Source organism: Sinohyriopsis cumingii, chromosome 8 (assembly GCF_028554795.1).
Source record: "Sinohyriopsis cumingii isolate HCF-2022 chromosome 8, ASM2855479v2, whole genome shotgun sequence".
Classification (NCBI taxonomy): Eukaryota; Metazoa; Mollusca; class Bivalvia; order Unionida; family Unionidae; genus Sinohyriopsis; species Sinohyriopsis cumingii.
The window spans coordinates 27,008,099-27,032,724 of NC_142968.1; the positions used below are offsets into that span (position 1 = coordinate 27,008,099).

Here is a 24,626-nt window from a genome sequence, read left to right on the forward strand (position 1 = left end):
CGAGTATAATTAGTAAACATACAAAAGCGCTCTACATCGACTATAAATTGAAAACGGGCCGCTGAAGCTTGACAACCCAACAACTGAAATACAATGGCATACATCTCTTTTCTTCTCCGCATATTGTATAAAAATGGCTAAATAGGTATTTGAGAAATTGAAAAGGTTTCCAGCAACTTGTGTTTTGAAATCTCAAAAAGACTTGTTACTTAAATGGCACAATTTGGATTTTTAGGACACTTTGATATCAGGATTCTTGACAAAACTACCTCACAAGTTACCAAACAATGTACACGGTGTGGTTTATTCACCGCACCATGATAGGAAACTGCGGCCATATCTGAATGCAGACGTGCACGTTGCAAAAAAACTTGAATGCACATACTTTAAAAGGTCTTTATTCAAGTGTAAATTCTGGTAAAAATGATCAAAACTAAGTGCCCGTTTTAGAAGATAAAACGAAATTAAACAGTGATATTCATAAGGGTATCGATGATGGAATCGTTGTTAGATATCACTATACTAGGTGAGCCATTAAGGTGTTATTGCATCCTGTAATATTCCATAAGTAGGTACGTTTTGCGAACCTTGGGCCATAATACTCAGTTCTTGACTTCGCCCATAATAAATTTTTTTTAAAATAAATAACATCAGAAAATTAGAATGCCCAGTTCCACAAAGTTTATGTACTCCACTTACCAATTACCAGAATTTTCGGACCAATATCTAATGTTGCTAAAATCAAGAACTCAACACTGGATCACGTTGCAAACTAAAATATATAACTGATACAAATGGAAAGTACTTGATAAATTTCATGCAAACAACCATTGATCATGAAATAGTATTGACGACAATGATACTCACAAACACTTGCAAAATGCCATATGTGTGATATTGAGAAAGAATTAACAAAGATGGAGAAGAGAAATAAAACATGGAAGGGGCGAAAGGACTGTGCAAACAAAGAAAACAATTGAACTGACCACTAATTAAATTCCCGTAAACATTATGTTACTATGTTAAAACATAATAATTTAATGCATTAGATAACACGACATGATTTCATTCAAGAGTTGGATAATTCCATTTCAGCCTTGAAAGGTTTTGTTCTGATGTAATTTTTAGAGCCTCTTAAGGTTAAATATTTGACCTTTTGGTGTGCTCCTAATACATATTACTGCACGAAAGGTTCATATGGTATTTTGTCAGCAGAAAAAAATGTAGAATATCAAATTAAATCAAATAGTTTGTTGTTATCTTTAATATTTATCGTTTTCGACATTAATAAATGAAATTATTTTATCTATTGAGCAGGCAATGGGTTCATCTTAAAACATTTAGTACTGTTGTTTCTCTCCCACTCCAGTTCCCTGGAAATAAACAAATCAGTATTCTGATACCTACACGGAACATTATTTATTTGGGGTGGGGAAATTGAATCTAAGTGTTAATGGTCATACATGTAACTATGAGATGTGTAGGTCATTCTGAAAATATTGACTACAGGAGATGTCATATCCAATAAAACTAATATATTGACACAGAGAGGTAGAAAATAAAACCTAAGTCACCTCAGTTATGACGAAGCATATATTTTGCAAGATTATTATGAAATTGGACAATAGACAAATGAATGTGACACGATGTGTTAGAGAAAACAGTATTACAATTCAATGTGATTTACATAATGGCGTACTTTATTTAGGAGTTGGTAAAACACCACTACACGCTGCAACCTAGGCAAGTTACATTCAAGTAGAACATTTCACTCAATATAATAAGGTCATTAATGACGTTTTAGTAAAATCTACCCAGAATGAAGTCAAATCTTCCCTGAAGTTGTTCTAGAAATATGACAAGTATACAGCATGGGAATCGTGTTGTGGTTGGCTCTACTACGCATAATGTAGTATTATTTTCAATCATTATTTTCAATCATTTCTTTCTAATTCAAATTGTCACATGGAGTAAATGGAAACAAAATCTAGTTACACTCTGAGAAAGAATTGATTTATGACAATCAAGTTTCATTCTGTTAAATAGGTTTCACATGCTCCAAAGGACCTAAATATTGTGTGGCAATTAGCTGTAGTTAGTGATATAGTTAGTCACATGCTATAACATATATGTATAACATAGTAAAATCAAGATCTCATGCTTAAATGTTGATAGACTCCCCATCTCCAACCATTCCCAAAACCATCTAAAAATTGCCTAGTTATCTCTTTCATAGGATGAGATGCAGAAACTTTGATTTACTCTGAGTCGACCAGAGTGCTTTTGTTTAGGATGCTTTTTTTCTCCTCATAACTCCAACAGTTATATAAACTACCAAGCTATACATGTGTAATTGGTCTGGAATTTTTCTAAATATCTCAATGGATTGTAATGGTTGTGAAAAGAATAAGCATGCAATCATAATAAAAATGGCCAAGCATATAAATATAAAAATGTTCTTGTTTAGAGTATGTTCATTAGATTAAATATTTGATATAGTTTTCTTTTGGAATCTCTCTCTCTCTCTCTCTCACGCACATATAGAACTGATATTTTATTTCCATTATCAGATTAAGTATTGTATAAATATTCTGTTCATATTATGACTTAGAGCAGGGGACTCAAACAAACGGTCGGTGGATTGCTTGCACCCTGCCATACCATACCCTGTGGCCAGCAAAATGATTGGTGTCACAAGGTGTCATGCAGTCCTTGAGTCACTGAAAATGCCCTCATGTGGCCGGTTAGTTTGAGTTTGAGACCTCTGACTTAGACTATATTCTAAGTAAAGATATCATAAATCTTAGTCAATTACTCTTGATTAGAATAAAAACAGAATATTACCAAATTAGAAGTTTGTCCTAATTATTTGTCAGGTTGATTTTATGTTGACTGAAATAATAGTGCTTATGGGATATGAGACAATAACAATGTTATAGCCTGTTTAATTTTTGTTATGAATGACATCAGGAGCATGAACGACTAAGGCTCATACCATAAACTAAATTGTCTTTGCTATCATTTAAAATAAAATCAGTGCAGGCCATGCTGCATATTCTGGAAGCATTTGCATCTGAATCAAAAGGTTACACTGTTTGGTTCAAGTAACTATTTCAGGCAAATCATTCCCATTTTACCATCTAAGCCATGAGGCTTAACTCAATAAACATTTTTTTTCTGTTTTGACCTTAATGGTACTTTCTGGTGAATATAAGTACAGTAAAACATGTCTCAAGAGACCACTCCCTCTGCAAGCAAACGTGATTGCTTAAGAAAGGTGGTCTCTCATACCTAGTCTGTGCAAAATCAAAATGGCTGAAGAAGAAACAAACGCTCATAATTACTGTACACATATTTATTTACACATCATCTTGTGAAAATATCACTTGCAGTCATTTAAAGAAAATTGTATAGAACCAACCAAAAATACATTAATCATAACCATTGTTACTTTTTTCTTAAATTAATTAGTAGTCTGTTTACATTATGGCATGATAATTGCAAAGGTAATTAAAGCTTAACACTTATCCTTTCATTTAATTATAAAGCTAGCTAGTTATGTAATATATTTATTTATAGTATGAGTAAAACCAAAGTTGCCGATTGCATAAATCCCAAAAGGATCAATACAATAACCCAAAAGAATTAACAAACATGCTAAAGTGAACAGATGACAAGATCTATATTGCATGCTCAGACTCATGTGCAGGTTTTAATAATAGTAGCATTATTTTTAATTCATCATGGTTCATAGAAAATCACAAAGAAACTCCATCAAATCAATTTTAAGAAACACAGCAAATCAAGAAACTTTAACCTAAACCATAATACAAATATTCTCCAGTTGTGACCGTAACCAAAGAGGTGAGAAAGCATATCACATAATGAACTAAATTTCATGAAATATTAATAAGCACAAAACAAAATGAAAAAAAGATCAAAAAGAGCTTGGGGAATGAAAAAAACTAAACTCAAAAGCTGAAGACAATTTTCTAAGACTACGACCTTGGCATCAAGGCAAGGGGATGTAATGTCATGAATGAACCTAGCCTCATGACAGGAATTTATCAAGGGTTTGAATAGTCTATGCAAATGAAAAAACTTAAACAAAAACCTTAAGAAACTACTGATGACACCAATACTATAAAAGTGACAACTATGTCTTGATTGACACTAATGTCTGCCTGAACAAAATTGTTATGAAATATCTACATTGATAATTATTGTCAAGACACATTATGCATTATTCCAGTTATGGTGATAGGACCTGAGAAAAAATTACCAGGATTCTCAAAGAAATGGGGCAAACAAGTGTGTCACAATGAATATTGCCAGTCTTAGCTTCAAAAGTCTCCATACCAAGTATAGAGAAAACTGGAAATATGAATGAACAAAATAAGCACAAGCTAAACTTGAATGGAAATTTTCTATGACTGGGACTTAAGCTCATGGCAAAGTGGCAAATCAACATGATGCTTCACTTCATAATGATTCAGGCATTTGTCAGTGAAGAAATGTCAATTCTGAAATTCTAAACTTAAAGCATCTGAATTATCAACAAATGAATGAAACTATAAACTTACATGCAATGTAACATAAATTTATTTTCTAAAAATTACATCGCACTGCTATTTTGTACACAATAAAAAAAGCATTTTGTGCAGGCTTAAGAACAAATATAAAATTGTAATTTCAAAAGCATGAAAACAATGGTTCTGCATGAATTTACTGTTGAGTGTAATACATTATTTTTACAAAATATTATTCACTGTACATAAATGGTGAACAAATTGTTTACACATATGCTCTGAACAAAATCCATTTGTAACATTATCAACAGTAAGAAATAATTAAAGATATTTCACTTTCAGACGATTTTCCTGAAAATGATACAGTAAAATTTGACTTGAAAGACAACTGGTTAGGCAAAAATAACTATCATGAACGAAGGGGAATTTTCATTCATGTATCAACAGTGTTACATAATATATAATGAAATTTAATGAGTGAGAGCTCATCTTGGAAGATTACATTTTGTAGGCAGAAAAAGTGCATGTTTTTCAAGACAGGTTTCACTGCATTGAATTAAACTCTATATATGTTCCTAACAACCTGATTTCTTGAACAAATGTGTTGATAAAATTAGAAGAAAATGTTGTAAATGATTCTGATTTTTGGAGGTTTGAGAATGATGCATGCATTGGCGTACGAAGAATTTAAGATCACTTGGATTAAAGAATTACAACTACATCAACAAAATGAAAACATACCTAAGGGCATTCTGCCAAAACATCACTAATTTCCATTTGTTTTGTGTAGACTACCTAACTAATTTGTTTTAGGTTACTTAACGAATTTAGGAGAAATGTTCCTTTGCGCATGGATCAATTTTGAACATACATTTTCAGTTAGCACACCGGTTAATTTTGTAGTGGTAAATTTGTTTCTTATCAAAAGTGGTTTGAAAATAGAATTAGAAGAATTAACGATTTAGTAGATGCTAATAGACAGTGGTTTAATGTGAACCAGTTTCCGCTTTCTTTTTCAATTCAAACAAAAAGTCTAATATATCAAGATTTAATAAGAGCAATAACTGAATATCAGGCAAAAGTTGGGATTAGACAAACAGAAATACTCAATGATTCGTGCATCAGTTCTAAACTGTTTACATTGTAGCGGAAGAAATGGTTGCAAACTAAAAGGTATTTACACGAAACTGATACAAATATTGGAAATTTTTATCTCAAGAGGCAAGTGGCAAAGAGTGTTTGGTCAAATAGAAACCAGTTGGAAGCAACACATTTTCTCTCTTACATCCAGATTAACAAAGTGTCCACAAAGTGTCTTAGATAAAGATTCTACAAATAAGTATTAACACAAGGACGTTTTAATTTAAAATTAGCATATTATACATTAATTCCTGAATCCATGTCATCTGTTTTGGGAATGTCACTGATTACTATTAAATGTACTCATGTACAAAATTGTAATCTATCCAAAGAAAACGTGTTGTTCGGTATATACGATAAGCAAAAGGCAAGATGATGTTTTCAATATTATCCTATTGCACAAAACGTATTACATTTATAAGTGCAAATTTTGTAATACCGATCCTCATATATCACACTTTAAACAATCTGCGATTATGTTACCCAAATCTATTGTGCGATAGTTTCCTCAAAATGTGCTTTGTGGGCTATTTCTGTTTAATAAAAATTAAATGGTTTTCGAAATACTAATCCACATCACAGAAATGTATTGTAATATGTAGACCTTTAATCCAGACTACATATTTTAAACAAAAATGACATTGCAAAAATGAATTTATTGCACTCCAAAATGAAAATGTTCAGCATTGAATAAGGTCATAATGTGTGTGTTCATTTTGTGTCATGGTTTTATTCATACAAATTTAATGCTTTCTTTCATGGGGTTATATTGTTCCTGGCCCTTTGTTGTGTATACAAGGCCTGCTTATAACTCCCTACATTATGATGAATTTATGTTGCCCATTCCTACAGGTGAAAGCCACTTTATCAAACTTGTCTTAAATTTAGTTGCTAATTGTGCCCAAGAGAAGCTTCAAGTCTTATGCAGAATGATGGATGCAATCCTCCTCACAGTAGTACTTTGGAGTTTGCAATCACTCTTTCCCATTTGATCTTTACATCCAATATCAGTCTTTGACCAGCATTCCTATGATCATGTTTATATCACGTGCATCAGTATCACCACAAGGAGAACGTTTGCAGAGGAAATTGTTGCACAGTTTTCCCTTTTTATATCTCAGATACACAATTAGTTGATCATATTTTTGACCTCAAAATATTCAAAATTCTTCTAAGCAACATCCAACACAGATGATGGCAGTTGATAACTGGTGGACATTATACCTAAAGATGTTTGAACATCATGTCAATTCGGGGTCCACGTATTGCAGGTTTGCATACATGACTTTAAGTCCACCAGGCTCAACCTCTGACAGAACTGAATAGCGTATAAGTAATACTTGTGTTTGGCTATAGTCTCTTTTATGCTGGTTTAGTAAATTTTCTTCTATTTTTGTCTTTCTCTATCAGAACATTTCCTGGGTATGTTAATTAAGTTTTGAGGTTGTTACTGTCAAAAGGTGGATTGATATAAATTATATTTGTTTCAAAATTTATTGTCTAAAGCAATGATATGGAGGAATCCAGGGTATCAGTAATTATGCATATTCATTAGAATACATATTTCGAAAGTACACTGAAACAGGCTCCACTATGTGAAGGACTGGGCCAGATATGACCCACAGGTTGGATATTCCCTGAGACATCAATTTCAAGCAATCATTTTGTCCCCTTATAGGAGTAGTAAGAAGAAACTACATAGAGTTTTTTCTATTTGCCTATGTTTTTTCTTTATCCAACAAGGGTAGGAAGTTCAGAAAAAGAACCATCGAGGTTAACACAACTGAAATTTTCTTATCAGCTTGCGAAACAGATAAACTCCTCCATCAAACTAATTATAGGTGTTTCAATATTCTTTAGACAAAATCCAGAAAAAAAATGACAAATCTGATTATGAAGATAGTGTTTGCCAGTAGTGTCACGAGAGTATTTACAGTCTGTATTTAGAGATTATTATATGCTCATTTTTTCTCCGTTAACTTTACATTGTCAGAATCGTGCAATATTTTACGATATTGAACTTGCGAGCAATTCACCATGTGCATAAAGGAACTACTTTATATTGTAAACAACCAATGAACGCAGACGCCAGCACTTATTTTTAAACAAATCATGTAGACTCACATAGTAGGCCCTTTACGTTTTGTTGATTAAATTTATTTCTGAATGAACTACAGCAGATGTTTCCTGAACTGCCACATACCAGCTGCATTGCTGCATGCCACGTTAACTTTTTTGATACAATGTTTCAGATTTATTTGGGCAATATATGCCAGATTTCATAAATTTGCAGGGTACCTAGAAATAACATGCAAGTAACAAGGCATATACTGTGTCCTTTAGTTGGTAATAAGAATGGCAAAAATATACTTACAGTTTGACATTCTAAATTTCCTCAAAATGGACTTTCTTAGTCCTGCAAATCCGAATTACATGAGCCATGTCATGGGTTCTCAAACTTGATTACACATTTTGAAATTGTACTGTAATATCAACTATATTCCAAGTGCAATTACATCCTCCTTACTGCACTCAAAATGAAATAAACATTATATTCTATTGCGTCATTTTGATAATTGAAGTTGATTTGTTTCTAACATTATGATTTCAAACCTTCAATGGCAGGAAAGAAATACACTTGCAGATGTCAACACGCTGCTCCATTGAGTCTGAAATCCAATGTACTTCATGTAGAATTGGTATATAAATCCAGTCCATAATCACGAGATTTCGTAGAGACGACAAAAATATCAAAATATATTCATTCCAGATCAAAGGAAAAGTTGTTGCAATGCACATTCATTCACAATATGAATCTAAATTTCAAATTTATGTAGACCAAAAATGACAATTCTTACTTAAACTGTTCTAGAGTGTGCAACAAAGTTAAAAGGTCACTCAACAGAGCTATGTGCATATCAATACTGTTATTGTGCACTGATGAATCTACAGTTATGCATTTTTTATGGAATAAAGCATAAATTAAATTACATTGTTTCTTGTAATGTCTTTTATTATTAAGCCTTAAGTGGTTAAACAAAAAGAGCATGTAATAAAAATTCACTGCATATTTATGGGAAACTGTGAACTCATTTTTTCTGAAAAATGCTGCATCCCGCAAAGTCATGAAAAGACTCGTTTCTTTTTTATATAGTTGTTTCTTTTCAAAGTGTAAAAATGCAAATATTCCAAGCATAAAAGGTATACAATTAAAATATAGTATAAATAAATAAAATTCTAAATTATCCAAAATAAAATGTACAAATTCACCAAAATTAAAAAATATACAAATCCAAAAGTACAATAATGAATAAAAATCACAAACTTTACAATTCTGAAAGATGAAAAATATTACAATCCAAAACTGAAAACTGAAAATAAATCAAATCAAACATGAAACAAGAAGAAATCTCAAGCTGAAAATCAAAAATAAAAGGAAAAAATCCCAAATTCAAATATAAAAATCATAAAATCCATTAATGAAAAATATAAAATCCCCAAAATATAAAGAAGTAACAAAATAGCAATTTGGGATATTTAAAAGAGTACCCTGCATTGCTATTAACACCATTCGCTTCATAACTCACACCCTGATAACTCACAAACCCACTTATAACGTAGACAACTGTCTCACAAAATAAATGTAGCTTGCTTTTAAAAAATGGAATCTTGTTTGGTGGTGTATTAACAGTTAGTCTAGTTCCCTGCTACTCCGACTCCTGACTTGGCAGAGTACTATGATATACCATCCCGGGAACCAGACTAATCAATAAAACAAAAAACAGTGACATAATACACAGATGTTTTCACGTACACGTGATGATTGTTGAAACCAGTTGGAACAATCTTTCGAATGTTGGACATTTTGAAAATAAATGTATTTATACAGAATAACGAAAAACTTCATTAGAAAAAGCGGGTTATTAACAATTATTATCGACGTGATTGTGAAACGAGGATTCAGTCATAAAACAGCCCAGTTCCCTACACCCCACCCACCCACGTGGTTTTCTTGAAGTGTAGGCAATAGGATTTTTTCAATATTTTTAGGTCTTTTTGTAACTCACACATTCACTTATAGTGCGCTCTATGTTTGTGGACCCCATTGTGTGCGAGTTATTGAGAGAGAGGTCTATTACTATTCATGTGATATCGCTCTTCATTTCATGAAGAAAAATAATACATCTCAAGTAAAATTCCCATGCCTGCGCAACAATTACAATACTACTCCTTCCTTGAATGGATCTTACCTGGTCAACTTCTCATGTGCACCTGCCACTAAATTTAAAAGCAAAATAAAAACAACCAGATCCCAGTTTACCTCAAAGCACAGGAGGTAAAAAGGTCAAAACCAAACACTAAGAAGTATTGGCTTTCCAAATAAATTAAAGGCTATAGTAAATTTATTTAATTGTTTGGTTTTAGAAGAAATTTGTGGCCAGAAGCAGAATAATTAGGAACTTTATTCTATTAAAAGAAGGAATATTCTAAGACTGAATGGTTGGGGCAAAGCAAGTCCATCAATCTTATACATCAGTGCATGGATTGGACTAACTTTCTAAGTGAAAGTTAAGCAAAGTACATGAAGCCCACCTGAAAGAACACATACATGTATTTTTATTATTACACAAAACATGGCTTTCACAGAATAGTATATAGCTTATTTTTATTTTTTTCAGTATGCATCAAAGCCTAATATAACTCTAAAGTCATAATACTTATGACATGTGTACATGCTATCAAATGTTTTGATTCATTTGCAGATATTTGTACAACTTTATCGTGGAATAACACCTTACAGATTAATAAAAATAAGAATAAAATGGTACATACTACCATAATATGTAATTTTGAAAGTGGACCATTCCAAGAGAATAAAACTACATTTCAATACTGCACAATGTGTATTTTTTTCTTTTTGCCATTTTGTGTCAAGGAAAATTGTGCAATGTAAGGTAGAGGATAAATTGTAAAGATATTTTTCTTCTATTTTTTTCCTACATACCTTGGATGATACTATAGACTGAATTCAAATAGAAGTCGGAGACCTGTAATAGGAACAGCTGTCTCCCTTACACATGCAAATGTTACAGACCTAATGACTTCTAATTATAGTTACTGCAGATCCTGTAGACTTAATCAGACTAATAATCAATATAAAAAGGACTTTCTGAACTTTCTAAAGCAAGACAGATTGGCATTACATGGATACACAAACATGCATGCCAGCATATAAGCCCTTTTAGAATGCAAAAAAATAATTATATATATATATATATATATATATATATATATATATATATATATATATATATATATATATATATATATATATATATATATATCACAATTTGATTCAGCACTGGTATGTAATCAAGGCCTTATTAGCTAACTAAAACAGCTGTAATAAAAAACACGTACAGTAACACATACCGGTAATATTCTCAGACAATGTTGGTGGGGGGTGATTTTGAGGTTCAAAAATGTTTTAAGGTCTCAAGGCATCAGTGTGTGTGACCAAAATAAACCCAGTGTCATCCAACTGAGAATAAGCCAACATTTCACGTAAGCCTACAGAGAATCAATTGAGATTCAAATCTTAAAATAACTTGTGTCTAGCTCAATACATTTGACACATTTACACAGAAAAAATCTATTGGCAGACTTAGTATTGTCTAATACCGCCAGGATACACACATGTGCAAACACTCAGATAATCAAAACCATGCTGACATTGAATAAAAACAAACACCTAGTTTATCTTTAAATTCCATTGGATGGAAACATATAGGCCTGAGTAGTTGCAGTCTTTGCTACTATCAATAGCTAATATTCACTAAGGATATTCTGGTCAGAAGTGAGTTGTTCTGGAATACCAAAATGTTAGCATTGTCAAAACTGTACTTGATGCAGCCTGATCATGATATATGCTTGTATTTATAGACATATGAATGTATATTATATTTGTGACTGACCATTTTATTGGGGCTAGTGGGGTGGGGCATAATATTTTTAAGTTTAATTGGAGCTTTCAAGATAGTACAGCAATAATAAACACCTCTGTCCAGAACAGGTGTAAATGCCTTATCAACACAAATCAGCTGTGCAAACATGAGCGTGTGCTTATTATTGTCTTTCAAACAGTCCATTTCATGGCTAAAAACATCCTGAAATACATAGTATTTTAAGTATATTAAGAAGATTACAAATAATAATAAAGAGAACTAAATAGAAATGTTTGATTAAGCATGTCAAATATGCTATATAGGTGCTTTTTCTATTCTGACGGATGTCGTGCACATAAGAATGTGTGCGTCAATTTTTATATTTGCAGTATACACAAAAAATTAAATGCCCCTCCCCTTCCCCGTGCTGGAATGCTTCACAAAGCAAATCTCCATCAACTAGGAGTTCTGTCTTTAAGTTTTGCTGCGCTTTTCTTGCATTGCTGATTGAATCGTGCTTGAACACTATTCTGACAACTAAAATAATCACGATTTTCATTTTTTTAAGTAGTAAAATTTGACTTCAAAGAAACATTGCAGCTGTTCATAAACTTGTCAATAATCTTTAATATGGATGGCTTAAACATTCTCATTCAAGGCAATTATAATGTAATATGTTGTGTTCTTCAAAACACATCTAGCATCTCTTTGAGTTATCTGCATTGGGTTGTGTGACATAAGTCATTCTGGAGTGTACAATGTCTGTCTAAATAGAAGCACCACCTGTATCTAACATATTTGACACACTTAATTGAACATTCAGATTGCTTCTCTTTATTACTCTTCAGTACCTTAATCCAGATAAAATACTAAACATTAAATAACATAAGCTTTTCAGGATGATGTTAGGCATGAAACAGATTGATTGAAGGAGAACAATAATCAGACTCTCATGCGTACACAGATGATTTGTGTTGGTAAAGCATTAATACCCGAACTAAAAAGAGGTGTTTACTACTGATGTATCACCTGTAAAGCTCACTTTGGTCTTAGAAATATTATGGCCTCTCCCACATTCTCCCGCAATGAAATGGTCAGTCCCAAATGTGATGTAGATTCATTTTTCGATAGAGACAAACATATCTCATGGCCGACCTGCATCAGGTACAGTTCTGAAAATGCTAACATTATGGTCGTCATGAACAACTCAGTTCTAACTTGGATTTGCTCAGAGAATCCAGTATGGAAGCTTGAACAACAGTAACATCCATTATCTAGTGAGTGCAAGGATAAACACTAACGACGCTGGCACTACCACCAAACCCCCTATTAAATTTTTTTGAGCAGCTAAGGCTACATCTAATTATGCATATATTTTGCAATCCAAATCATTTAAAAGACAGAAACAATGTATTTTTTAATGCCAGTATCGTTGCTATTATGTATGTTTCTGCACTAATGTTTATGGATGATATTTTACATAATTTAACAATGCTAGTAACTATTTCTTTCTTTGTAAGTGTATGAAATGATTTGAAGAAAATGGACAAATTACTTCCTTTTATTTTGATTTCAATTTCCAATCATTTTCTATAATCTTTTATGAAAATATGGTTTATTCTTAATTAGACAGAATGTTTGGACCATGTGCACTGCCCCCATTTTGAAACTCAAAACACACTTTATGAGTCTCAAAAAAAACCCCAACATTATCTGGGAATATGGCAGGTATAGATCAGATTTACACTAAACTGGCTAATATGCCATCTGGCTTAATATACTCCCTGATAAAAAGTAAAGAGAAAACAGCTTCTGAAAGTCATGATCCCGATTCGTTGGCCAAAAGTTTTAGCCTCATCTTTACAGCTGAAACTTCCTGTTCAGTTAATGTTTCCTTACATGATACACAGAGATCTTTTCACTTTGATCACTTCTGTGTGTGACTGCAAGTAATTGCTTATCTTCACTGAAGGCAAGACCACGTACATGCTGCACTCCATCTAGAGTTACCTCTCCTGCTTCCATTCCATCGAATGTAAATAGATTCATCTTTGAAGCAGCTACTAATAACAAATCATACATGACACAGGAAGTACGAGGGTTAGTGACTTTTTTTTGTTTTTTAACTGTAAATGTGTTGCCAGCTTCAAGCCTGATCATGAAAACCTCATGGGTTCTATCATCACTTACATAGAAGATTGTGTTATCTACCACTCTGATATAGGCAGGCTTACTGAAAAGTACTTCTTCAGAGCTTTCATTTTTGATTTCTTGCAGTATCTCTCCATTTTTTGTGCAAACATATACTGATCTTGATTCTCTGTTACTGATAATCAATCTGCCATCTTTCATGACGCCAATACCAGCGCAATGTAATCTGAATGGTATGGTTGAAACAACAGACATCTCATCCCGTGTATCTACTACACGCAATAAGGTTTCAAATGGAAATGTTATTATAACGCGATATCCTTCAGTAACTGCAAGGGAGTGTGGTCTGCTTTCAAAAGACAGTTTGCTTTTCAGTTTACCTTTTAGTGAAAATTTCTTCAGCTCGTAATTCTGACCATCTGTGACAATAAGGTCATGATCAGGGTTTAAGACAACATCCAGCAGCCAGGCTTTATTCTTGTTGTTTTCTGTCTTTCCTGGAAAGCTCAATAATAGGGAAAAGTTGGGCACGTTGACATCAGGCACTGAAGGAAGAGAAAATGTAAGTTGATAATTGTATTTTAGGATAAATAGCTGCTTTCAAAAATCATTCTATCAGTACTTACAGTTATCTGAATCTTGGCAAAACTAAAGGACACTATAAGTCAAATATTTTTTGCACCACATTTAGTTGAAAGGGGAAAACTAAGTATTCACAATATCCATATGTTGTTTACACAGATTTTACCATTTCCTATTATGACTTATAAGTCAAGTATGCTTCACTTATAAGGGATGAATAAGACACAGTTTTACGACTAACCTGGTTCTGCAGCTGCTCAAAATTCTTGTCACAAAATCCATATGGATTAGAACCAGAATATGAACATAAAGTATACTGAAAAATTATTTATGTTCAGCATTCACTTCAACTACCGGTAATCTACATGTGTAACTTTTGCTGAATAAACGTGAACTGGTCAGATGCTCAGAGTGTTGTTTTACATTACCATTATATTCTTCTTGTAAAGTTTGTAAAGAAGTGTTGATTTGTCTTTTTCCTGATCTGACATGTTTTAAGTTTGAAAAGATCCATCTGCTCTACCACTTTCCATCATTATAACATCCACAACTTCACACTGTAAAGCATTTCACTTAACATCCGGCGCCATTTTCTTTAAAAGTTTAGGCTGGGTTCACTATCTTCTTAGCTTATCAATAAAATGAATTTGTCAGGCGAAGTTCACATTTTGAAAAAAACAAAATGTTTTCTTGGAAATGGGTCAAATACAGTTGCATTAAATAACAATTAAGGAAAGTATTCTTATGCTATTCTTATGCAGCAGTCACCATTTTAAGAATTCTTGAATTTATATGAGTGGAATAAATTAATTATTTAACTTTTTAATCTACGAAAATAGCTTAATCCATATACAGTATATTATAAAATGTAATTTGGTGAAAAAAAGCAAAATGATTACGCCAAATGTGTAATGGTTGGCATATAAGTGTAACAAGTGAATGACTAATATTTCACTTATACTTCACTTATAAGTGAAGTATACTTTGTTTATAAGCAAAGTATATGTATAAGTGAAATATATTTCATTTATAAGTCAGATGCCTAATTTGCATATTCATGTATTGGGGAAATACCTCATTTACATATAAAATTCTAATTCTTCACGTACAAGTCACTTATAAGTGATTTATAAGTAAAGTCGTAAGTCACTTATAAGCCCTGTGAGTAAAAGAAGTCACTTTTATATCACTGATACGTTTTTTTCCGTAAGGTATACTGTAGATATTAATGTCAGTAGGATTTTTGAAGGGCCAGAAGTCCTCAGAATGAAAAACTATTTTGAAATGATGTACTGGAACTGATCTGAGGTTTCATCATGTTTAAAGCCACATACCAAATCTGAATGAAATTCAACAAACTTTAGCAATGTTATTATGTGGATACAAAACTCAGGAGTCTAACAAATCAGGGGGACTGAACTCTTAAAATGACGAACTTCTTGTGGAATGTTGGGGATTGAACTGACCTAATTAATTTTAGTTCCAAACTTGAGAAGTCATTATAGTAACTGACTGGCACCACATTTTGTATGCTCCTCCATTGAAAAAGTCCATCAGATTTGACATAAAAAGTACGTCCCACAGCAGTTTTCATGGATGTGGATATTTCTTGTGAGGAAGTTTCAATCCCTTATAAACAGGAAAAACAAAATATCTGGTAATAAGAGCCTATTAATTTGCACACATTGATTACTCACTTTCTTCAGTGAAAAAATCTGATACAAAGAATGCATCTTGAGATAGCTACTTTTCTGAATGAATGCTGTTTTCTCAAAAAATCATGTTTGGACCCAAAACCAATTACGTACTAAAGGTAAAATGAAACCTGAATGCTGCATGTGTCTACAGTTGTGGTTAAAAATGGGAGAACAAAACTGTAACTACCAAATTGGAAAGTCACATAGAGTATGTTATAAATCAAGAATCTATTAAACAGAAAAATGTAACCTGCACACTATATAGCAGAACCATGTATTTTCATCATGTGAGTAAAGATTTGGTGTGTACATTATTCAAATGTGCATGTTACAGTTATACACACCAAAATATGATATTTACCAAAAAGCTCCCTCTGTGTTTCCATCAATGGTAGAATCTCATATCCTTGAAAATTTTCTGTAAAAGAAGACAAAATTACCTATAATCTCTATAATCAAGAATTCTTACATTTATAACAACCCAAATAATCTGTGTGTGGGTGTGTGGAAATGACAGACTGACATGTGATAGTGATATTAAATGCATTATCAATCATCAATAATGTTTAGCTAAAAAAAAACAACAAATGTTGTGAATATTTATGATCTTTGGTCATTTTTATTGCAAAGTCAGTTTCTGTCAAAACCTCATTTACATGGGTCTTCCTTTCATAAAATTCACCCAATATCTTAATGTCTCAAGACCAGAAGTCTGTTCAGATTGGTATATTGTTTGATTACTTACACAGAAATGCTATGCACATTAATCTGTCTCTCTCTCTCTTTCTCTAAGCAAAAGAACTAGAATATCCTAATCATGCAAACAATATGATCTAACATCATGACACAGAGGCTTCCTAGTGGTTACACTGGAGTTTCGAGAACCTTCTCTAACATGTATCAAATATAAATAAATTTGGCTTCTCAATGGGGGTTACTCACTTGAAGATAAAAGAATTAGTCTAAAGGGGGTTGACCCCAGCCTTACTACTATTCTACTGACACAGCATGATCCTAAGGTCTCAACTGAGGTGATCCCAGTAAAATCCCTTATTCAGAGCTGGACTGCTCCCAGGAAATGCCGAAGGTATGTTGAGCAGAGCTTTACAATACCCATTGCTCTAATATTCTACTGACCTGGGCTGACTTTTAGGTCTGTACTGGGGAGACCCAGTATAATCCATACTCTAGATCTGCGCTGATCCAAGAGGCTGAACAGCGATGGTGATCCCTGATCATGAACTGTTTCAAAACCAAGGTGAAATCATGGCATGTTGTTGTCACTAAATTAGTAGGTGAAAGAGTATCCAAACTGGGGGTACAAAGAGGCCAAATTGGAGGGGGGATGTCATATTTTGAAAAACAAATAGCAAGTGAGAGCTTCAAAGAAGATAAAATATAAAATAGGCTTTTAAACACCATTGCCTGAAAAGTGCTGTAAGAACGAATGTAAAAAAATGCATTTATGTAATGAATTTGTCAAACCAGTCCTGTAAGGATGAGGAAGTGAGCATGGACTTCAAACACCTCTGTAGTCATGCAAAAAGAATAGACGCCAATGCACAAGTGAGTAAAATTAATAAAGAAAGAAAAGTTTTCAAAATAGAAGTTTGCAATGTCAAATACTGCAAGAATGTAACATAATAATCTCCAGACAGGATGTAATCCACTGTTTAAATTGCTGTCAAATCAATCTTCAGTCCTATGAACATGTATGCAACTGTGCATGGTTCCACCTGAATGTAACATGTGTAAATGGATGAAGACCATCTTATCTGAGTATGAATTAACTAATCTTCAGCAATGGAAACCAATGCAGCAGTGAATGTCATTATAAAGAATGAAAGTCTGGATAGATACAGGTCCCTTCTCAAAGAAAACCACAAAGAGTGGAGCACTGAAGAGGAAGACACTGGAAACTGTCTATACTCCCCATAATTGCCAGTATTGTTCCATGCAAAAAACTGGACACACACAATTATTTCTGTAAACTGAAATGTGCAACCTCAATGGAAATGAATCTGTTTTGAAGAAAACAGGAAGAATGATCCTTGAATAGTCCACAGAAAATGCCACGTTTCTTGATCAGAGCAGCTACATGTGGACAGTGAAAGTGGAGAGCAAATGGGATTTCACAGTAAACTGGCACAGTGCAAAAATCAGACAAAAAGCAGTTAAACACATGCATTTCAGTGTAACATTCAAAAAGATGAATAAAACACCAGAATCTGACAGTTCCTTTCTCCCATTACAGAAAACTGTGAATGGGCCTGTCATTGTTGACCAATTACACCTTTAACTAAGATATCATCCAGACAGAGAATTTGTTAGTTACTTGCAGCTTGGTTTACAGCTGGGGTTTGAAACAAGTTTATAAGGTTTACTTTCCACTTCTTTTGAATGCATCAATATGGTCTTTGCCTGTACACAACCCAAAGAAACTGCAAACTGAATTTGATAATGGTTACTTGATTGGTCCCTATGACAACTGTAAACCAAGATGCAAGCAACTAACAAATTCTCTGTCCAGATAATATTTTAGTTAAAGGTGTAATTGGTCAACAATGACTGGCCCATTCACAGTCATCATGACGTCTGTCTGCTGAGACTATAAGTTCTTTTTATGTCTTACACACAATTTGTGAAAGCTGTTTTATAGTTTAGGCAGACATGTAAATTTCTACAGCAAACCAGCTGACAACCTTTCATGGTGGTGATGTTGTTACAGATTTCTCTAATGAAGTATTGGACTAGTTCAAACTAAAATATCAGAGTGTGATTTTCACTGCTGCTTGTGCAGAAAACACCTTGTGGTACACATAAAAGCCCCAGTTCTGTGCACCTTGATGCCATACCAATAACATCTTTTTCATAATGATCATGCTCTTGCCTTCTGTGTTGATAAGCATCACTTATTATTTTCTTCCACATGGCAAATGCCTGAGTAAACTGGGGCAAGATCAGAGAGTTATTTACCCTGGGTCAGGGTGATCCTTTTAGATGTAGTAGCTGGATAAGAATGTGAGCCAGTGTAATATGGAATCAACAGAGCTGCTAAATTTTTTATCGTATCATTCTTGAATTTGTAGAAATTTGGTTGTACTGCTTCTATTAATGGTAAGGTTTCAGCAGAATAGCATAGTGATAAGTGGTTTTAAAAACCTGACAGGGTCTGGGTGGGGAGGCAGCTGGCATTTCATGTAGAGCACTGTTACTGTCCTGAGCTGGGCATGTCATGGAAATATCCTGCCAAAATTGGACTCGCTTTCGTTCTGACAAGGGGTGGGGGGTGGGGGGTGGAGGTACCATGACAGCAGTACCTCTCTGTCACAATTCCAACAAGTTCTAAACACTTTCTGAACGATTATCAACTGTTGCCTACAATGCAGGGACAGTTTGTCTCAAGTCCAAAATAGTGGAAGTTGCCGATTCTTCATGTCTCACCTGCAGGAAATGCAAGAAACTAGAGTCATGCCCACTTCTGTCAATCAGCCCGTTGTCATTTGGCATGGCGTAACGATGGTATAAAGTTGGGAGCTTCAGTCATTTGGCTCTAGTGTTATGTACAATCCTACATTTTGTAAATCCCTCTCTCAATTTCTGCATGCTCCAGTTTTCCAGAAGTGTCAGATCATAATGGGATCCAGATACAGCTAAGTCAATACAGGATATGGAGCTGTATGGTGCAGTTGTTGTGCTTCTTAAATTTCTAGCCACCATCATACAATTGTAAACCTTAAATGTGTCCTTAGGTAAAAGAATGGACTAGAATCCAAAAAGCCATAAATATGAATAACTATCGAGTCTACACTATACACTATTGTCAGTTAAAATAGACCACAAACAAAATCACAGCTAGTTAAATGAACAAGAGCATGTGTATCTTGATTGACTGATCATGAAGCCAAACAATGATGTCCCTGAGCTAAATTATTTCCTCAACCTCCAATTTTGATTGGCTAACAATGACCTTATACAGTATACATAATTATCAGCTAATCAAGTCTTGATTTTAATTGGTTAATAGTGACCTAGTATCTGCCATACATGTAGTATACTGCCATCATAAATACATTAATAAATAATTGGACTAATTATTCAAGTAAGTCCCTCTTGATTGGTCTTCGTTAGAGTAAATTATTCAGTAAGTCAATTCTGATTGGCCTTTTGAATACATCCTTTATTTGATGACAGTCTGGTCATGCCAGCAAATCAGTGAATTGTTAGACTCTGTGGCAATTAGTTTATATATAGTGCTTCATTAATAATTTTTCCTCAAGCACTATTTTTAGTTTTTTACAGTCATTTTGTTCATTGGGATTAAGAATGCATTGTTAGAATGAGATATGCTTTCAGGAGTATTTACATTTTTTGACAACAGTTTCAGCTAAATAAAGAATTGATATGAATAAGTATGAAATCAAATTTTCATTTATAGCATCATTTTTCATTCTTTCTTTCATATTCAGTAATAGCAATGTCTGAATACCTTATGGCTTTTCTCATTTCTCTCTGTCCTTTCCTATCTCACAACATGTCAATTTCAGGCAGATAGTGTATTGTGCACATTGAAATAATATAAAATATCTTTTAAAAGTGAAATAAAAAGACAAATGTAATGGCTAATATTTTAACTAGTTTATAGAAATAGCTCTGACTTATCAAATAGCCTTGTTGGTCTATAAGACAACCCCAGTATTAAAAAAAAATGGAAGAGAGGAGGGCTTCTAAATGCCTATATATGGCTAATTTTTTAGTGGGTCTTTAAATTTACAGTTCAGGGCAGCAATTATATATGCAAAAAATGGAACCCAATGAGAAAAGTGTGCTTCAATATCTATGTATACAAGCATTTGGTTGTACTATGCCAATTTGATGGCATTTTGTCTAAAATGTTATTAGTGTGCATTAGAGAATCAGAAACTATAAATGACATGGTTTGAGTGATTCCTCTGCATCTGATATATACAAACAAAAATTCATTTTGTAGAGCTCATTATCTCTCAAAAAGTCATTATGCTTAAATGACACAAAACAGCAGATTCATCTCACAAGATTACACAAACGTAATTAATTTTTAGACTTAACTTCTCCAGATTTGTTTAATACCTGAGTCCACTGATACCTATTAAATTTGAATTTGACAAGATATTCTTCAGGTTCATGTTAAAGATTATTCATTTTAGTATATTATTTTTCTACAACTGATATCACTTGTTTTACTGAAATTATTCAAGCAATTTAAAAAAAAAATTTTCTAATATTTTTTAATTTCTGTTGCAAGGGGAAGAACTCTACATATCCCCAAACCTGATTCTTAATAGACCTCATTACATCTACTTTAATACGAAAACTGCCACATGATTTATTTCAATGACTGTCAAATGATGTTTAAAATAGCAGCCAGACTTGAAGGATGATCAGCATCATTTGTACAAACATGGAAGGTGTTTGTGCCAGAATGTTTTCTGTCAAGTGTAACTAAATTCTATCCAGCAGTTTTGAAGTTATTTACAGGTTTATCTATTTTTAGCAATGGCAGTCATATTTGATGCTTCATCAGAATTAGTTGTACAGACTTAAAATCCCTCTATACCAAGATGATTTTTTGTCCAAGTTGGTGCAAATATGATTTTTGAGAAAGTCAATGTTTATCTATTTTCAGTAACAGTGACCATATTTGACCGTGTCAATTTAAAGGTCTTCATGTAAAGATGCTTTCTATCAGATATTATTTTATATAATACAATCATGTTTTGGAGAATTTCGTTACAAACTGTCCATCTTTAGGAATGTTGCCCACATTGGATAGTGAACTGGCATAATTTATATAAGTTTGAAATGTCTTCATGCCAAGATGCTTTTTTTCAAGTTTAATCAAAATGTTTGTCTGAGTTCAAGATTATGAATACATATAAGGGTACGATGTAGTCTACAAAACCAATTATAACAATAAATGATATTTTGAATAAGCATGGTAAAAACCATTTCTTTTCCTTCATACCCCATTAGTCAGATAATACAATAGACCATTTTTTGTTATTGTTGTTGTTCTTGTGAATGACTTCCTTCATGCATCTCTTCAATACTTAGCTAACATTATCACAATTTTCAGATGTATTGTTATAGAGGTACAAGGTACCAATGAATGCTGACAGACTTAAAGTTTCTCATTTTTTACATGGTCCACATGCGACAACCAAGATGATATTTTAGTAAAAAGTTATTTATGCATACTTTTATATTCATAAAAAAGTGATACTGGTTGCAATGAAATTGGCTGTCACATGTGGACCATTTGAAGTTTAAAAATTAGCCAAAAGCTTCGCACAAAATGACTATCAGACATTATAAGCACATGCATATTACCTCATATCTAAATTTGTAAACATCAGTTACAATTTGAAGTTTTTCAAGTGCTGATCAATTTTTTGCCATGTTATTCGCAGAGCAACTATGTTATTTGAAAATATGTAAATTTTAAAAGCATTATAAAGTACATACCCATTTATCAAAGATTTAGGCAATTAAGTCTTGGGAAACACACCAAGGGTAACAACATCACCATAATACTTTACAACTGCTCTTGGTCAAACAGTTTTCAAGAAGCTGACAATATGAATTGTAAGTGGACAAAGACTGACAAACAATCAACATGGAGGTTATAAAATAAGCTCACTTGGCCTTATGGCCAGGTATGCTAAATATGTGATAAGAAAAAGACTTACTTTTTTTGAACGGGCCATATCCAAATTGACGAAATAAAAATACCACAGCTACTGTAACTGTTACAGCTATGTATACCACAATCACAAGGATGGCTATTGTCATAGGATTAGAGAAACTTGTACCTGTATAAAAAGAACAAAGAAAATGACACGTACATGTAGCAGAGAATAATATACCAGATGAAGAGAATGTGTGTGTATTCCTATATAATTCAGTCCTTCTCTATATAAAATGATTGTATTATGAAATTATGATTGTATCTTCACTACCAAGTTGCAATTAGGCACATTTCACTAAATATTTGTAAATGTACAGAAAATCATAGTGGGTAGTACCTAATTTGGTACTCCATTCTTCAAATGTATTTTTATGGTCACAGTTCAGCAGTCAATATCACCCACACAAATATCACAAAGTACAACTGAGAGTAAATCAGTAACGCTAAACTCTAACCTACTTTTTCCAACCTGTCTGACATAAATTGCTGGACATTAAAAAAGTATATTTCAGTTAACCATGGACAAATACATAATGTTTGCAAGAAGCATATCATATACTACATGTCAATGCTGTTTTAAAAATTGAACAATGACCAAATTTTGTGTAAAATTAATTCTCTATTATGAAGAACACTTTTAAATTATGAAAATCAGCACATTCCAAATGGGGAGGGTCTATATGAACAATAATTTACTTCTGGTATGTACCATAACAACAAAAAAAAATTATAAGGGTTATTGTGGCTTATTTAGATGTTTAAAGAACCAAACATTGCAAAGATTAGTCAACTGAAAATTAACACTGACACACTAAGCAGAGTAACTATGCGATGAATGGAAGCCAAATAAACGTGTGCACTTGACACAGCTCTACCAAAATTTGCGAAGGAACTTCATTGCATACAAAATGGAAGCACATTCAATACACTGCTAAAAGCTGTAAGAAAGCATTGTTGGTTTAAGAAAGCAAATTATTTCTAAGTAAACCACGTTTTTCTAAGAATAATTACCCAATCATATTACACTAAGAAGTATTAACCTGCTACATCGTGAATCTAGCCCTAGCAACAAACGAAAATCCTCTTTATTTCATATATACCAATAGACAAAGAACAATAACTCTTGCCCATTACATTACCTTGGCACTGCCAGGTGTATGTGTGTGTGTGTGTGTGTGTGACTTGAATTTTTAACATAGCTTTCACAATTTTTCAGTCATATCGCTACGATGTCTGCAGTGTGGCAGTTTATAGTGATATCTAGCACTGGGACATAATGTTGCAGACATGTGACATGATGTCCCACCCAGTCGCATTATCCTGACACCGGGCTGACCAGTCCTAACCCTAACCTCTTAATGCTGAGTGCCAAGCGTGGCAGCTGTTAGTACCATTTTTGTAAGTCTTTGGCATGACTCGGCTGGGGATCAAAGCCACGACCTCCCGCATCCTAGGCGGATGCCCTAACCACTAGGCCACCGGAGCAGTCTGCCAGGTGTCACTTGCTTTAGCTGAGCAAAATACTAACATGGATGCTAGCATTGCTGTGTGGTTGGGGAGGTTATTTAGCAATGTGATTGCTTAAGTATTCTTGAAGAAACGTAGTTTACTTAAAAGTTTGCTGTCTCATTCGATTACATTCCCCAGTCACATTATGTCAGGAAAATAAGTAACATGAGGAGGGAATGCTGAGCATCTGACCTCTACCTCGGGTATCCTTCTAGGGAAGAATTGCTGGATTCACCATGTGAATGACAACTCATTCTCCTAATTACATAAGCAACACATCCTGGGACTGCTTGGCCTGTGATCTTAACAAACCGTTCAAACAAATATTGAAATCTTCTTGCCAACG

General features: G+C 33.5%; 1 protein-coding gene across 4 annotated transcripts in view; it reads right to left on the minus strand.

The window, feature by feature from the left end:
• Positions 1–1,575: 1,575 nt before the first annotated feature.
• Positions 1,576–24,626, minus strand: part of LOC149793183 (uncharacterized) — a 61,342-nt gene continuing 38,291 nt past the window's right edge. For all 4 annotated transcript variants that reach the window (XM_089967132.1, XM_089967134.1, XM_089967131.1 and 1 more), the window contains 3 exons: positions 22,773–22,895; positions 16,406–16,462; positions 1,576–14,310 (listed from right to left, as the gene is read on the minus strand). In XM_089967132.1, the coding sequence (XP_089823258.1) occupies positions 13,499–14,310; positions 16,406–16,462; positions 22,773–22,895 (992 nt within the window). In that variant the 3' untranslated portion in view covers positions 1,576–13,498. The remainder of the gene's footprint in view (positions 14,311–16,405; positions 16,463–22,772; positions 22,896–24,626) is intronic.